The following is a 16,114-nucleotide window of genomic DNA, read 5'->3' on the forward strand; positions in this document are numbered from 1 at the left end:
ATGATGTCATTTATGTGTTATTCTCAATTACTTTACCCTCATAGCAATGCTGTATTATACAGGTGCTTCATTTCCAAATAATTACCTAATAATTAGACGTTTCCTGGAAAGGACACACTCCAATTAATTCCTAATTTAACCTGGAGTCTTTTCATCAGTGCACAGCAGGTCAGCTGAAGCAGTAAAACTGAAATTTCTCTAAAGGCAAGCATACAATTCAACAGATATGAACAACAACGTTTTAAATAATGCATGCATTATGAATTAATATTTACTTGGGTTTAAATTTAGTTTTTTTTTTTTAAAGAAATTCATATTTTTCCTATAATTAGTACCAAGTGACATTCTTCTTTTCAGGAAACTTCCTATGAAATTAAAGGGTTATTAAATAAACACTGCAGCAGTTAATACATGTAGTGGAGTAATCTCAGTCAAAATATGTGGTTCAGTTAGTGAAAGACAAGAAAAACATCAACATTCACAATCTAAAAACACATTTATTTACATCACGTGGATCACTTCAGCTGATAAAAACCACGACCGGCTAACATTAGCCGAGAGTCACAGCGTTGATCAGGGATCAGTTTAGTCTCGTCTGTGATAATGTATCCAGGGTTTCTGAAGGTTTTTACTTGCTATAATACTTTTTGAAGGCAGTTCTCTTTTCTCTAATCCCCCCTTGTCCCTTCACTGGGAGGTCAAAGGTCAGGGTGAGAACCCCTAGAGCTGGTAAAAACTAACTCTTGAGGATGCTTTTGATGTACTTCCTACACACTTTCCAGTTTGAAATTCCAGACCTTAGTTTCTTTTCCTATTTTCACATTTTTTTTATGTCAGTAACATAAAATGCACAGTCACAGTTCTTTATCAGGAGCTAAGAAACAAGACAATTTCATCACCTTAGAGAAACAAATGATCAGATTTCTTCCAGCCTTAAAAACCAGAAACCCTGTGAGCATTATTACCATTAGAGGTTGCGTTGGCAGATCCTGGATCAGCGTTGCGACTCGGAGAACCTCGAGAAATATGGGGTCAAAAACGCTTGTAGTGTTTTTGCTTTTTTTTGTAGAAATTTCTGGCCTGGCAACCAGACATCTTGCTGCCAAGACAGTCTTGGTGGCGAGGTCATTGGAGTTCAATGTTTCCTCTAAAATTCTTACCAACAGTGGGAAAAAGCAGGAGGTTGAGATGCTGGAATGAAATACCTGTAGTGGATGATTGTATTATCACATATGGAGTATTGCATTTTGCTCTTAAAGAGCTTCAGGGGTTCTTAAAAATGCAACCGTCAGGGGACCCGGGTAGGCTCCTTGAGGAACACCCTGGGCTGAAACTTTGTTATTTTTTTCTTTCGAGGAACCCTTAAGTGCTTTCTTGGATGCCTTACAAAGTACTCCAATGAGCCTCTAGCTTTTAGCTTACACAAAGCTCAACTTAAGTTATTTTTTGCGTAGTAAGGGACAATTTTGAATCAAAATACAAGAAAAGTATAAATGAATGTAGAGGAAACACTGAAGTTCAACACGTACTTATAAAGATTCAGCTCAGAGTATATAGTTGATACAGGTATTTATGTTCTCATGTCTGTACAGATCCTAGACTGCTTAAAATAGTGGGGGCAACAAGACACAAATGTTCCACTGGTAGTTTATATGCACAGCAATGTGAGATGCTGGGCTGGAGGAAGTCAAGGTAGAAAACTGGAAAGCCTGCACGCTGGGAAAACACATTCATACACCTCTAAATGACGATGTTCTGATTCAACATTCAGACTACAGCGGAGATCTGAGAGGAACTAAAGACATTTAGCGGATCTGTAATTGGTTTGAAGAGGGGAAGAGGGTTCAGACAAAGACAAACAGAGCCAGAAATCCATTTCGGACAAACTGAAATGCTTCTTAAAGGTTAAGGAGCCTATTAAAAGCGCCCTGTTAAGATGTGAGGAAGGGACAAAGCAATGTTGGTACTTTTTTGGTTACACTTCTTTCCTTTTCTCTGCATGGTACACCTTCTAGAGAAGGTAGTTGTTCACATCTTGGATCAAAGATACTTCAGCAGCCGGGAGGTGTATGAATGGAACTCCATGTGTGTCGGTTTTATCAGTTTCTACAGCGACAGGGCACAATCACACGAAACCAGCCAAACGCAAAGCCCTCTAAAGTTACACGGGGCCGGGCTCAATCCATCAAAGTACACACAATACTGGAATCCAGGAGTCTGAAGAACATTCATTCTCGGTCGTTTGTCCGTAGACTGAATAGAAAGAAGCACGTTACAGTTTATATCGTTTCTTTTAGAATTAATGAAAGTATTTCCTGAATTACAACTGAACACCCACCCCCAACCCCCCAACAACAACCATAAATCGTGCCAACTCTTATAACTTTATTTTGAGTTGCACCTGAGCTGTGATCCCCAAAACCCGAGGCCTGTAAATTAAAAAATAAATACAACATATCAATATGCAAGGTCACGGATTAAAAAAAAAATTAAAATGCTACAAGTTATTTGTGTGTGTGTATACTGAAAGTCACTCCTGCAGCTGATCCTACAGAAGTGTAGGGTAGTTTGCGGCACTGGTTGCATATAACTCGCTAGAACTTAGAAAAGCATAGTACTGAATCCCTGAATGGTATTTGTTGGTTTGGGACGGTTTCTCAGGTGCAGTTTAAACTCAATTTTGTCATTTTTTTCTTGAAAACAACTGCAAAAGCTGCTCCGAGGGCATTAATGAAGCAGTCAAATCTTCTCAAATGATCTGAGGCTGTGAGGTTTATTCCAGTTTTTGTAGATAAGTAGATGAGAGGTTTGTATGGAGCCCAAAAGGGTCAGTAGAGGGGAAAGAAATACTAACTTTGCTGAGTTTTTAAACACATGATGCAAAGTTGTTCCTAAAAATCTTTCCTGTTATCTTTGACCCAAGCAGATGAGGTGGTTTTGTCGCTTAAAATGAATTGTAATATATGTAATGTTTTTGTATTATAACTGCCCATGGTCTTACTTTTTACCTCTTGTACCTGTTTGTGTTCATTCATATTCCTGTTTTTTTTTTTGTTTTGCATTTGTCATTTCCCATTATGAAAGCATTTTGTGTAACAGGTTTCTGTGAAATCTTCAAAAGCATATCAGCATTAAAACATGTCCTACCTACATAAAGTTCTGGGACGTACTGGGACGTGACCACCAACCAAGCGTTGGCACGTTTTTTTGCTGTGGCTGATAGGTTTGGTGACTCTACCAGCCACTTTGGCAGGTAGCCAACCAACATCTGGAGGCCATTTTTAAAAATTCACTTGGCTGCTGAAATACTGGTGAGCTACTTTTGCATTTTAAGACACAAACTTGGGGATAAAAGAAGGATAATACTGTCCTTTCTGTTTGAACCAGTCAGCATATACTCAGATGTCAAGGATCTGTTTCCTTTCTGCTGTCGTTCAGTCTTGTACAGTAAAAAAAACAACTTTCACAGCACTAGATCATGTATTACAGTACAAATGAGGAAACTTCTTTTTAGCCTTATTTTGCTTCTTTCAGTCATCTCAAACTTGTGGGGAGAAATGGGAGTTTATTCCAGTAAATAATCCCCCAAACTGGGACTTTCTCCCGATTTCATTTCACAAGCTTTTTGAAATTTTTGCTCCCTTTTCTACTGGAGGAATCCGGTTTTGATTTTGGTTTATTTGCCATACTTCCTACCCCTAAAAGAATCCCTGCGAGTGAGGTAGTGCTTATTGAAGGGCTGCTGGGGTTTGCAGTACTGATCGTCCCTGACTGTTCAAGCTTCACGAGGACTTTAGACAATGGCTGTTTCTGAATAGCAGTTAATTGAAAAACTGCAGCAGCAAAAGGAAGCGATATTGATGCAAATATTGTACTCTTGTATGCTACATTAAGTAAATAACAAGATGATGGCTTCAACTTCCTTCAGGTTTGCTGTGTTGTTACAATAGTCCTACCATGTGTTGAAATTATATCGCAAACTTGCCGCACTTCTCTTGTTGCTTTCTCCGATTTAAGAGGTGTACTTTTTTAGTTGTTGGGTTTTTGGTGGAAAGGTCTGTATTTTGAATTGTAGAAAAACCAAGTAAAATCAGTTTGTACAAAACTGAATAAATACAGCATGTATAGCAGGATATTTGAGGAAAATGTAAATGAGTATTGTGATCTTCATGCTGGAACACAGTGCTTAGAACAAATATTTAGCTCAATTATAGACCTTGTTGCGCTGTGAAGGCAGCATTTGCTTCGACTCTGTCGAGAATCATTTTATGTGTAAATGATCACTTGGCAATGTCATTCTTTAGTGTTTTACTTGTTTACTTGGCTCTTACTTTACTTAAAATGTAAAGATTGTTAAAAACTAAGCATTATTATCTATTGCCTGAACGATATGAAAGAAGTTTATTCATGTCTTAAGTGTTCCCAACCTCATCATTTGATTTTTAGAACGATTTTATACTGTGTCCTGTGAAACCGTCCCAAAAGCTTGAGGAGAGACTGCAGGTTTGCCGGCACCAGTGTTTAATGTCCCTCAGAGGAAATAAAGACTCAAAAATGTCACTGTTGCCTTCGCAACGATGACAGATACATCCGTTTTGCCTGACATCTACAAGAGTAACTATAATGGATACGTAGAAATGGCACCAGGATGAGAGAGAGAAAGAGAGGTTCCTCGTCTCCACTTGTCTTAATACAGATATCCGTGTGAGTGCTCACTTAGTGTCAGGAGGTTTTCTAAACCACTTATTTCAGCCCTGTTGTAGGAAAACTAACATAAAGTTGCACATGAATGTTTTTTTTAAGCACATAATTGTTTTGTGAAAACTTTAACACTTTTAACTTAGACTAGGTTGTGTCTTTCACTGACGACAAACATAAGATGTCCACGCTTAGACAAAGTTACACAAGACAGACAACATCTTATGACCTCTCTGTCCAGGATTAGTGTTAAGATTAAATTTAGGCCGGTCCTAAAGAAGCGGAGGTTGTTTTGAACATGATGGCACGGCTAATCCCTGACAAAGTGAAGACGAGGAAAAAGAGAGAGAGAGAGAGAGAGGAAGCGTAAGAATCAGCAAGGGAGGAGGTACTCCAGTCCGAGACAGGTGACGATGAGGAGGAGGAGGAGGAGGAGGAGGAAGATGTGAGGAGGTGGTGAGTAGCAAAGATTCCTGAGGCGTATCAAAAGAGAGCAGAAACTCTTGATAGTAATCCAAAAAAAAGAAAAAAAAAAAAAAAAAAAGATGTGTGCAATCAAATCAAAAGCAAGCTGGCTCAGCTAAATACAGGTACAATTCCAAAGTAGGGCTGGGTACCTTTGGAAACTTCTTGAAAACTGCACTTCAAATCTGACACCTCTTCTAAAATAAACAAATTGAATGATTCATTTTGTCACTCTGCTTTTCTAAACAGAATCAGACCACACATAACTGATTTCACAAATTAAAAAAAAAACATAGCCATGAGCTCGAACAAGAACAATTGCTCCAAGAGTTTGACAATCTTGAAGCGTTTCAACACCTTCTGATTTGGTACCCATACCAAACATCAAAGGTATCATTGGTTGGTACCCAGCACTAATCCAGAAAGATATAAATACATATATTTTATATCCAAATCTCACGGCCAAAATTAGGCTTGTCAGCGATATATTATTACTCCGTTGACAGTTGACACGGCAAACCAAAACGGAAAATCACTTTAAACGACATATAACTCATATAATTCATCATGGGGGGTTATGTGTTTTTTTTTTCCCATTATCAGCAGAAAATCTCAAAGAGAAAATAATAAACAAAACTAACAAAAAGGAGGAATTCAGTCAAAAATCAAAGTGGAGCAAAACTAAACTTTAGATTAAGAAAGGAGAGAAAAAAAGGGAGCAATACTTGTGATTACTGTTTGTATGGCCATGTCTATCGAGGCTTTTGCTGACTACATTACCCATGAGCGTCATAGGTTAACAGTAGATTGTTTGGATGTCATGGAGAGCCAAGGTTGTGGAAAGTGTAAGCTATGACTGTGAACAGGGAGAGGGATTAATTTAAACTGTGTCCATCTGAACTGAGGTATACCTGGTTGAAGGAGGTTTATGGTTTTTATCGTCGTAATGCTTGAAAATGGACCCTCCCCTCCCCCCTTCCCCCTCACCCCTTTAAAATAAGCTTGATTACCAAGTTGTCTGGGTCCATAATACACTATGTACAGCAGCATTACACTATAAACATTCAGAAGCCGTTGCTTATTGGCAGAACGATAGTCGTTTCTTCAAAAAAAACGCACACGAGAAAACAGCAAATGTATTGAGAGCCAGATGCTCGTCTTTTTTTTTTTTTCTTTTTACACTAAAATGCACTGAGAGTTCTGTGAAATTTCTCTGCAAGATCTCCTCTCTCTGTAGAAAACCGAGCAGAACAGGTTGCCCTCCTATGTGTGTGTGTATGTATATAAAAACAATACATGATAAAAGTGTTTGTTGAGTGTCGTCGTCCCAGCATGACAGCACTGTCACTCGGTGACGTCGTAACTGTCGTCGTAAAATATCCTGAATCGTTTGCTCGGGATGAGAAGAGTTTCGACCGTTAAAACGTTAAAATCCTCAGGCACACAAAATGAGGTGGAGATCAACTGATGTGGTGAGGTGGGCGCAGGGTGTTTCCTGAACGCGAGTAGCGGCCCGCACTTAAAGAAACAAAAAAAATCAAGACAAAAACGGAAAACATAAAGAAAAAAACAAAAAAAACACTATGCCAACCAACCAGGGTCGGCTGTTCATCCCCTCGTGTTGATCCAATGCGGTTCCACAAGCTCATCCGGTGTCGGTTGATTGGCCGATCATAAGCTGGACTCCTTAGGCGGGAGGTCCACATTGGTCACCATGGTGACAACAGTGACGATCTCCTCGGGGCCGATGATCGGTGCTTGGCGCTGCATTTGGCCGATGCGTTCCTCGACGCAGCCAGCAGACAGGCGAGCCTCGGCCTCGTGGTCCCAGCAGTCCTCGATGGTTTCGCAGAGCATGGCCAGACCCTGAGGGACAGCAGAACAACGTTACTGCCATTCAGAGCTTTAGCGACAAGTTCAGAGTCTCCTTTTGTTTGGTTTGGGCTTCAACAGGTACACTATTTTCCAGAAACGCTCTTAAAGAGGACAAAATAATATAGGAACAAATTCTCTTAACACTTCTTTGAATAAATACATCAAGTACAAATAAGAGAACCACATTTGATTACCTGCCTCTAAATTAAATACTTATCCAAACATACTGGATAGCCATGGACTCACCAGTATCTCCCATTGTGGCCAACCTTTACATGGAAGAAGTAGAAAGCAGAGCCCTGAACTCTTTCAGAGGAACAGGTTTAGATATGAGGACAGCACATGGGTCACAATTAAAACCCAGGAAGCCTTTTTGTACTGTGTTGTACGTATCATAAAGGACAGGAGCCTCCACATTGGCATATACTTCCTCTTTTACTCTCATCACCCACTGGAGCTTAAGCTAGGAGATATCAGAACCCTGCACCACTGAGCTGATAATGTACCAATAAGTGCCCAGGCCCAAGAGAAGGAAAGGAGCACAAACACCTGAAGGATGCGCTTAAAGCGTGTGGATACCCTGGACCTTTGTAAAAACAGACACAAGATCTAGGAAGAACAACAACCCCGCGGGTGGTGAAGAAAAGAAGAATAAAAGCAACAACATTGTCATTCCTTACGTGTCTGGACTACCTGAGATACTCAGGAGGATTTTCAACAAACACTGCTTCCCTGTGTTTTTCTCAAACCCAGCAGCACACTAAGACAGAAACTGCTCCACCCAAAAGACCGCACACCCAAACACAAGAAAAGCAATCTAGTGTATGCAGTCCAATGCAGTGAGGAATGCACAGACTTGTATATCAGGGAAACTAAACAACCATTAAGCAAACGTATGGCTCGATACTGGAGGGCCAACTCTTCAGCTGTTTACCTACAACTGAAAGATAAGGGACATTCTTTCAAGGACAACCCCGTGCATATTTTGGATAGGGAGGACAGATGGTTTGAAAGAGGAGTGAAGGAGGCGATCTACGTCAAAGTAGAGAAACCATCTCTCAACAGGGTAGGAGGTCTACGACACCACTTATCTCCCATCTACAATGCCGTCCTTTTATCCCTTCCCAGGAGATTTAACAAGCATTCACATTTGGCTTCATGTGACAACTCAAACGACTGTCGTTTACACCTGGCCTCAGGTTGACAACGACTGTCATTACAACAGCCAGGAGCACTAACGAACCAAGTGGTATCTATGACCTTGATAACGACCCCATAGAGGTTAAACACCTGGGACTCCCCACCAGTCAGTCAGAATTGAAGAAGGAGGTAAAAAATGTCAAAAACTTATAACCTCTGGTGACCATAATTAAGGTTTTAGACCTCAAATGCTCTAGATCTCTATTAGACTTGCATATTTTAGCACTAATTAAGGTACAACAAGTTATTATGTGAATGAAAGCAGTGATCATCTAGTCACCAGACAGTTTTTTAGAAAACTAGACTACTTTGACTAAACGTTTGGCTCCTTGCTCACCGTATGTTTCTGCCAGCAGTCTCGCAGGCAGGGCCGCAGTTTCTTATGCACGACGACCTCCTGCATGTCCTCCAGAGAGGGATGCTGACCCACCTCCTCCTCAAACGGGAGCATGTACTCATCTACTGGGCCTGTTAACACACAGTTTTAATTAAGCATTAACATTACGAAGTGATGATGAATCAAATAAACTGATTGACAGACTGATGCATTGACAGGAAAATGCTGCAGTCTCACCGTCGGCAGCGGTGCATCGCGCCGCGAGTTCCCAGAGGACGAGTCCGAAAGCGTACATGTCGATACGCAGGAAGGAGTCTCGCTGAAAGTTGATGGCGCCCTCCAGGACTTCAGGAGCCATGTAGCGCCGCGTTCCCACCTTCATGTTCAAAAGACAACAGATTAAGGAGGTCAAAGTTCAGCATCAGGACAGAAACATGAACAGAAAATCATGTGTCAGCGGGGGAGGGAGAGGAAAATCATGACACAGCTCAAAGGCGGGCTGAGACGGCGAAAACTGATGCTTGTCATCAAGGCCTGTTGTTGCTTAGTTGGCAGTTACATCAAACCAAAACAGTGAATCAGAACAAAAAAGACATGATTTCAGCATGTTTTTAACCATTAAAAATATTAAATAGAAGCAAAGTTGAAAAGTTAATGAAGTTGGAGGTAAATGGAAAGTTGTACAATTCTATTTTAGCTACATTATCCTGATATTTTCAATTAAACGTCAGTATTCAGTATTTTCAGTCTTTCCAGACCTTTGTAAAAACCTCAATAGCTTCCATTATTAGATGTTTGTCCCACACTGCCACCCACAGGCGCTGTCGGGTATTTTCACAGCTGGATCTTAATAATAGTGACTCAGTAACATTACCTACAGTACACAGAACTCTAAAACTGTCCCCATTACAACCACTTGTTTTGTTTGTTGATATGAAAAGCCAGTCAGTCCAAAAAGGCCGTAAACATGTTGGTGAGCTGGAGACGTAGTTAATGTTTGAACAGGTACCTGTCCATGTGTGTCTCCTGCTGATTTTCCAGCCTCAAACTTCAGGGCAAGGCCAAAGTCAGCTATGCAGGCTGTCAGGTTACTCTTCAACAGCACATTCTTACTCTTAATGTCCCTAAAACACAACAAGAAAGAAGAGAAACATCTTCAGTGTTGATCCATGAGCGTAGGATGCCAGTAACCACAACAACAACAACAACACATTGAAACATTTTAGCGTACCTGTGAGCAATAGAGGGCTTGTGTCCGTCTTTGTGTCCCGGGATGTCTTCATGAAGGTAGGCCAGGCCGCGGGCCGCCGTCTGGGTGATGTGGCACAACTCGTTCCACGACACCACGTTGGCCTTCAGGTAGTCTGTCAGCGAGCCCTGCAGAGGGGAAGAGGAGGAAAAGTCACATTTAGTCAGTTATTTCCTGTTTTTCTTTCTCTGAAGATAATTCTGGTCAGCTTTAAACTAAGCATATTATTCTATTTTACACTTTTATTAATGTAAACATAATGTTTGCACTTTGTCTTATAAAGCACTTTGGTCAATATTTGTTGTTTTTAACTGTGTGCTTTTCTTCTGTCAATACTCAAATAGAGCAAAATCTTTGTCTGTTTAGGCAGAAACGTCTTGACTTCAGCTTTTACTTATGAAAGATTTTATTTTAGGACATAATTCATACAATTAACAAATATATTTAATAGTTTTTAAAGGTGAACCTTCCTACTCAACACATCCAGCAATGTGGGTGATGTCAAGGAAGTGATTCAACAGTGAGAATAAATAAGGCTTAATAATAGTATGTAATGATGGCTGATTTGTAATGAGACTCATCTCTTTAGAGCGGGCAACATTTCCATGGTAACAGCAATATCCCTAATGGCTGGGAAGTCACTAAAGCTTGTGGGTAGTATTGTATTTCACAAGGGACTCAGCGACACTGGCGGCTTCTACAGGAACAGACATCTAAGTTTTGCTTCATTGTACAAAACTGAAACTTTCGGGACGATTAGCAAAGAGAAAGAACTGGCAATTAACCTTTGGACGTTGAAATTTCAGTTCAGGGTGATAAATAATATTTACCACTCATTGGGTGTCCTGTAATAACAACAATAATAATAATAATAATAATATTTTTATAGCACCTGTCAAGCTAGGGGTACAAAGTGCTTCTCATAGCACAGTGATGTCCTTTGGTCACCTCTGTCACCAAGCCAACTTCCAGCACATTTATTGTTCTCGGTGAGTAATACAACTCTGATAAATGCTGTTCATTCATCTACTTGTTGTTGTGGTGGTGTTTGATCGCTGTTCTTTAATCTATATTTATCAGGGGAAGATTTGCTGAGCACACAGTCTCTTAATCAGTAAAGATCTGCTTAAATTTACAGATACTTTATTAGACATTTTACTTTGCCAAGACATATAAAAACACATCTAAGTAGATACAGACGCCATTTATGTTTAACACATTCATATTAGATGTTGCAATGAAGAAAATATAAAAATATAATTACAGATTAGGCTACAGTGAACAAATTAAGACAAGATTTCAACCCTGCATCTGTTTCTTTCCTTATCCTTTACGCAACATCTTTGTTCTTACATAATATATGTCAATATGATACAAGGTCATGTCTAGAAAGGCCAAAGACAGATGTAGTTCATCCGAGTGACCACTAGAGGGCAGGCAGCTCCTACAGAAGTAGAGAAAAGTCCAATCTGATCAGCACAGTTCTCCTGTTTTTGGATAAATGCCTTCCAGAGTGTGTATTTATATTCAGTATGTTCAACACTGTGTTCATTTCTGTTCAAATGTGAAAATGTTGAGACCAATCAGACAACGTCACCCTCACTGACAGCTATTAATATCTGTGTATTGACCCAAGACACGACAAGAAGTAAAACGCAGGGAGTTTTTGCAGGTGCACGTAGCTTTTTTTAAAAAGGCGAGCCACTGCACGTTACTATCCTACGATCCTAACGCACACCGAGCTGGTGGGACGCACCGAACGTCGAGGCATAAATCAGCTGTCAGGAGTCACGAGCGAGGAGACTCTGAACTCTGCAATCACTGTTCCAGCTGTGTTACACAAGCCGGGGTTCGGTTTTTTGACACCTGCTCTCAAAAAACTGCCAGGAATGAAAAAAGCTGTTTGTGGGTCAAAGTTGACCCTATGAATCCTCTAAAGACGCCTGCTTACGAAATAATTACAGTTCGTGTTTGACAAGGCACTTAACTCTATTTCTGATATACTGCTGCTTTCTAAAAAACACATTTCTTCACTGTTATTTCCACTTGGTGAGAATATACAAATCAGAGTAGCACTTGTGGACCCGCTGCAGGGTTAAGTGGCTTACAGAGAGTTGTATTGTTAGGTTTAAGCCTCTCCGCCAAACCTCGCCGCACCCACAACCTTTAATTTTTCAACCTTTATTCACACAGGGAAGGTTTCTTGAGCACACTGATTCAAATTCTTGGCCTGGCTGGGGAAATTCAAGCAAGTGAAGCGTATGAGAATCGCTCTCCACTTCGTTGGTAATGACCCTCAAAACACAGAGGCACTTAAAAGCCCCAAACGCTACAAAGACTCCGGTTGAGAGGGTGAGTGAAGCATGACAAGGCTGACAAAGCTCAAGTCCACCTTTTCTGGATGAACAAGGCATAAAAAAAAACAACAACAACAACAACAGCAGTGTTTAGTATATGATAATTACGGAGGAGCTCTTAAGGCACCAAACACAATCAATAAAAATGTGAATGTTTTATGCATGTTTTCCCCCTTTTTTTCTAGTGTCAACAACTTTGTTAGCTGCCTGCCCTGGAGGTTTGTTCAGATGTGTGTGTACAATAAGCGTGAGACGATACACGACGACCACTAAATCACTGTGTTTACATGGACACAAACAACTTGTTTAGTGGGAGAAATCAAGCGGGAAATCAGAGAAGGTGTTTACATGCGCTGCAGTAACATGGTAACTGTAAAACACGTGTTTACATGCAGCCGGTCGGTAATCAGATTTCTACACTACTCTACATGAAGCCAGTTATCTTTATCTTTTTGTCCAGAGTGTTTGGACTTATGACTTCTTTTCCTTGAGGTCTTGATTGTACAAATAACCTGCTGTTCAGATGGTGAAACTTGTGTTCTTATTTAGACATATTTCACTTCTTGTTAGACTATAAATTCACTGCTACCAGCTTTCCTCTTCCTCCATCTGTACTGTTGTCAGAGATGTTTTCTCTGTCTTATGTCTCTGTTAGGTGTATGAACTGTTAAGTTTAAGTAAGATATGTTGAGGTTTAAACTAAGGTTAGAAGTTTTGGACCTTTACTTGCATGTATTTATGTAAAGAGATGCAGGTGTTTATTGTAGTTTGAGGAATCTGAAACCTGTGACACAGTGTCAGTTAAAGGGGGGGTTCAGGGCTGTGGTGATAGCCGCATTACCGCAATACCATGCGATGTCTACCACATCAAAGACAACTGTCATATACGGTAGTCTAATGTGCTTGTGCATATACTGTGTGCTTTACGGTAATACAGTGGAGACATGGGAGGCTACGTGATATGTTTGAGAATCTGCGTTGCTTCCGCTCGCTCCGGGGCACCAGACCGCAAGACCTCAGCGTCGCCCAGGGGGACGCCGAAAGCGGTGCGTGAGGAAGCGGAAGCGCTGCAAGCTAGGCTAAAGGCTAACCCCAGTCGACCAGCTCTCCCGTCAATCTTCCTATCTATCCAGCTAGCCGGGCCTCACCAGTTGGACAGGCTTGTTTCATTGTCCAGTAAGACTGGTGTACAAATGCGGGGTGAGAGGTGAGGGGTCGGTAAACTGCCAAACTGTGGGGGATATGTTGCTTTCTCACCGTGGTAAGACAAAAATCCATACCATCCTTAGGGGACATACAGTATTATGCACATTTCCTGGTATATATTTATATTCCGGGGCTCTTCTGGAATATCTTTGCATGATTTCAAGTTAAAAAAACCTCTTTATTTATCTCATACTGGCTCTTTATGCAGCCTCTCAGCTCAGCCTCTGTCTGAAACAGTTTCAGCTCCTGTCTCTTTAAGGCAGACCTCAGCAGACCTGCATCTGATACATAAAAAAAAAAAAAAAAAAAAAAAATCACTTTTAATAATATTAAAACAATCAATATATACCTTGTCGTGGTAGGCGGTGATGAGCCACAGCTCCAGGTCTAAGTTATTGTTCCTCTTCTCCACGCCGATAAAGTGGAGGATGTTGTCGTGCTTCATGCCGCTCACGCTGTAGATCTCATACTCGTTCTGCCAAGACAGCTTGTCCTAGACACAAGCAGAGAGAGAGACAGATGTTATTTCTGTTACCAATCACACTTAATTAACAAAACTTTCATATATAGCTCGTCGAAGAAAGCTAAGGGTGGTGACAAGTAGTGTTAGACGGTAATAAATATAACACAAAGTTTGAAATAAGTAATGTAAGTGACGTCTTTATATTCTTTACCTGTGAATGCCTCATTGTTTATTCTTTATTTAATCACTTCGGTTCAACAGTTTGATACCTGGATCGGGAAGATCTTAACGGCCACGTAGTCGTTGAGCAGCTGAGCCTTCCACACGCAGCCGAAGCGCCCCCTGGCTTTCACCTCGATCAGCTGCAGCGGTTTGTGTCCCAGGACGGGAGACGGGGGCGACGGTCCGGGATCCTGCAGAGAGAGAAGGGGCGGACAAAAAAAAAAAAAAAAAGAAAGAAAGAAAGGAGGACAGTGTTATTCTTTATTCTTCTTTTTTTTTTTTTTTTTTTGCAGAGCATTAAAATAGCATTGGCTTACACTGAAGGTGACCGGGCTTTTGGCTCGGCGTCAACGTGCCTGAGGAGCTTAGGCCAGCAGAATCACTATCATCTTCACATCTTAAATCACATCTTACAGCCTTACATTTATAGACTTGCTTTTAATGTGATTATGCTATCCCGTTCCATTATTTTAGCCAACATACTGTTTTTAAACCTCTTTCTTTATCTGTTATCCCGTGGTGCCTCATTGCTTTTTTTTTTTTTTTATAAACTTTATTTTATGTGTTTGTTTTATTTGACTGTTAAAGGAAAGTGTGTTTTATGGGAATTGCTGCATGTTTTAAGTTCACTGTTATTATTATTATTATTACTGTGGCGTTTTTTTGGCAGTGAGGACACAGCTTACCGAGCAGGGTTTTGAATTAATTAATTTTAAATTCAATTAAACCCCTCAGGGCTGCATTTGTTTGAGTTTATAGAAGCAGGATTGTAACTGGAAGGTTGCCAGTTTGAATCCACAGAGCGGCTGTAGGGAAACTGGATGTAGAAAGATCCTAAAAACCCCTTTTTTACTACACCTGAGCAAAAGGCACATCAACAGCAGAGGCTTTGACATCGATGAATATGCAGCAGGGAAGGCTGATTAAAAAACGAAAAAACATTTAGTAGCCGTCGTGTCGAACCCTGGCAGGTCAAACCTCATGCATGTGTTGTGCGTCCACGCTAATCCCGTATAAACAAAAGTGAAAGCGAGGAAGCCAAGTGTTCCAAATCTAAAGTAGGTTAAACACAGCTGGTGATCGGGATTAAGCTGATCACTTTCACATGTGACTTCACAGAGAAGGACAGGAGGGCGAGTGAGGATAGCGAGACACGCACACACAGAGAGAGAGAGAGAGAGAGAGAAGGGGGGGGGGAAGGTTAAAACATAGCATGCAGTGAGGGAGTCACATTTCCAAAAGGATAAAAGGTAGAGGAGAAAGACTAGCACATGACGGATGGCCTCTGATGAAACCGGATACGCTGCTGTAAAATCTCGACTGTACTTTCTACGCCTCTGTATCGCTGCTAAAAGATTTCACCCTGTAACGCCGGCGATCGTCATGTTTTTACTTGAACCGAAGGCTGCTGCTTGATAAGCCGGAGCAAGTCTCAAAGACCCCGAGGGCCCCGCAGGATCCACTCAAATACTAATATCATCTCAAAAGTGCACTCCTGTCAATCTGACTCTAACTTCCCATAAAACGCCCCCCCTCCCCTCCTCTCCTCCTCCCCTTCCCCCTTTTTGAGTTACAAGGTTTGCCACCGATAGGAGTGACAGACAAGACTTAATAGATGGAAACAACACTCACGCCGATGAGCTTTCTCTGGCTGTGTGAGGAATAAACGGTAAATTTCAGCACGCTCAGATTACCTCTGTTTAATTTACCGTCAAGGTTTTTGGCACCCAACCTTTTTTAAAAGACAAACATTGGTGACATACGAGTCTTCCGGCTGTGAAAAACGAGCTTAAAGCGGCGCTACCGGGCCAAAGCCAAAAAGCATTTAACCGCATGAGCAGTAAAACTAGGACAAGAGGCTTCAGGTTTTATCGCCTGTTCTGACAAGATTATTGTGGCAACAGAAGCGAACTGTATATCATTTAGTAGCGTTTATGGGTTTGATTTTTATCAAAGCTGAAATCCAAGGCCTGGGGATGAACTTTGACCTTCAGCACACAAAAAGCAGGTGCTGCTGTTTGACTGAGAATGGAAAAGTATTG

The 16,114-nt window shown here is 41.0% G+C and overlaps 1 protein-coding gene across 1 annotated transcript in view; it reads right to left on the reverse strand.

Annotated features, from left to right (window-relative positions):
- Positions 1-477: 477 nt before the first annotated feature.
- Positions 478-16,114, reverse strand: part of LOC137177054 (activin receptor type-2A-like) — a 49,951-nt gene continuing 34,314 nt past the window's right edge. Inside the window, exons 5-11 of the mRNA XM_067583147.1 lie at positions 14,120-14,263; positions 13,737-13,880; positions 9,807-9,952; positions 9,585-9,699; positions 8,813-8,951; positions 8,576-8,706; positions 478-7,029 (exon numbers count right to left, since the gene is read on the reverse strand). Coding sequence (XP_067439248.1) covers positions 6,835-7,029; positions 8,576-8,706; positions 8,813-8,951; positions 9,585-9,699; positions 9,807-9,952; positions 13,737-13,880; positions 14,120-14,263 — 1,014 coding nt within the window. The 3' untranslated portion in view covers positions 478-6,834. The remainder of the gene's footprint in view (positions 7,030-8,575; positions 8,707-8,812; positions 8,952-9,584; positions 9,700-9,806; positions 9,953-13,736; positions 13,881-14,119; positions 14,264-16,114) is intronic.

Source organism: Thunnus thynnus, chromosome 24 (genome assembly GCF_963924715.1).
Source record: "Thunnus thynnus chromosome 24, fThuThy2.1, whole genome shotgun sequence".
Taxonomy (NCBI): Eukaryota; Metazoa; Chordata; class Actinopteri; order Scombriformes; family Scombridae; genus Thunnus; species Thunnus thynnus.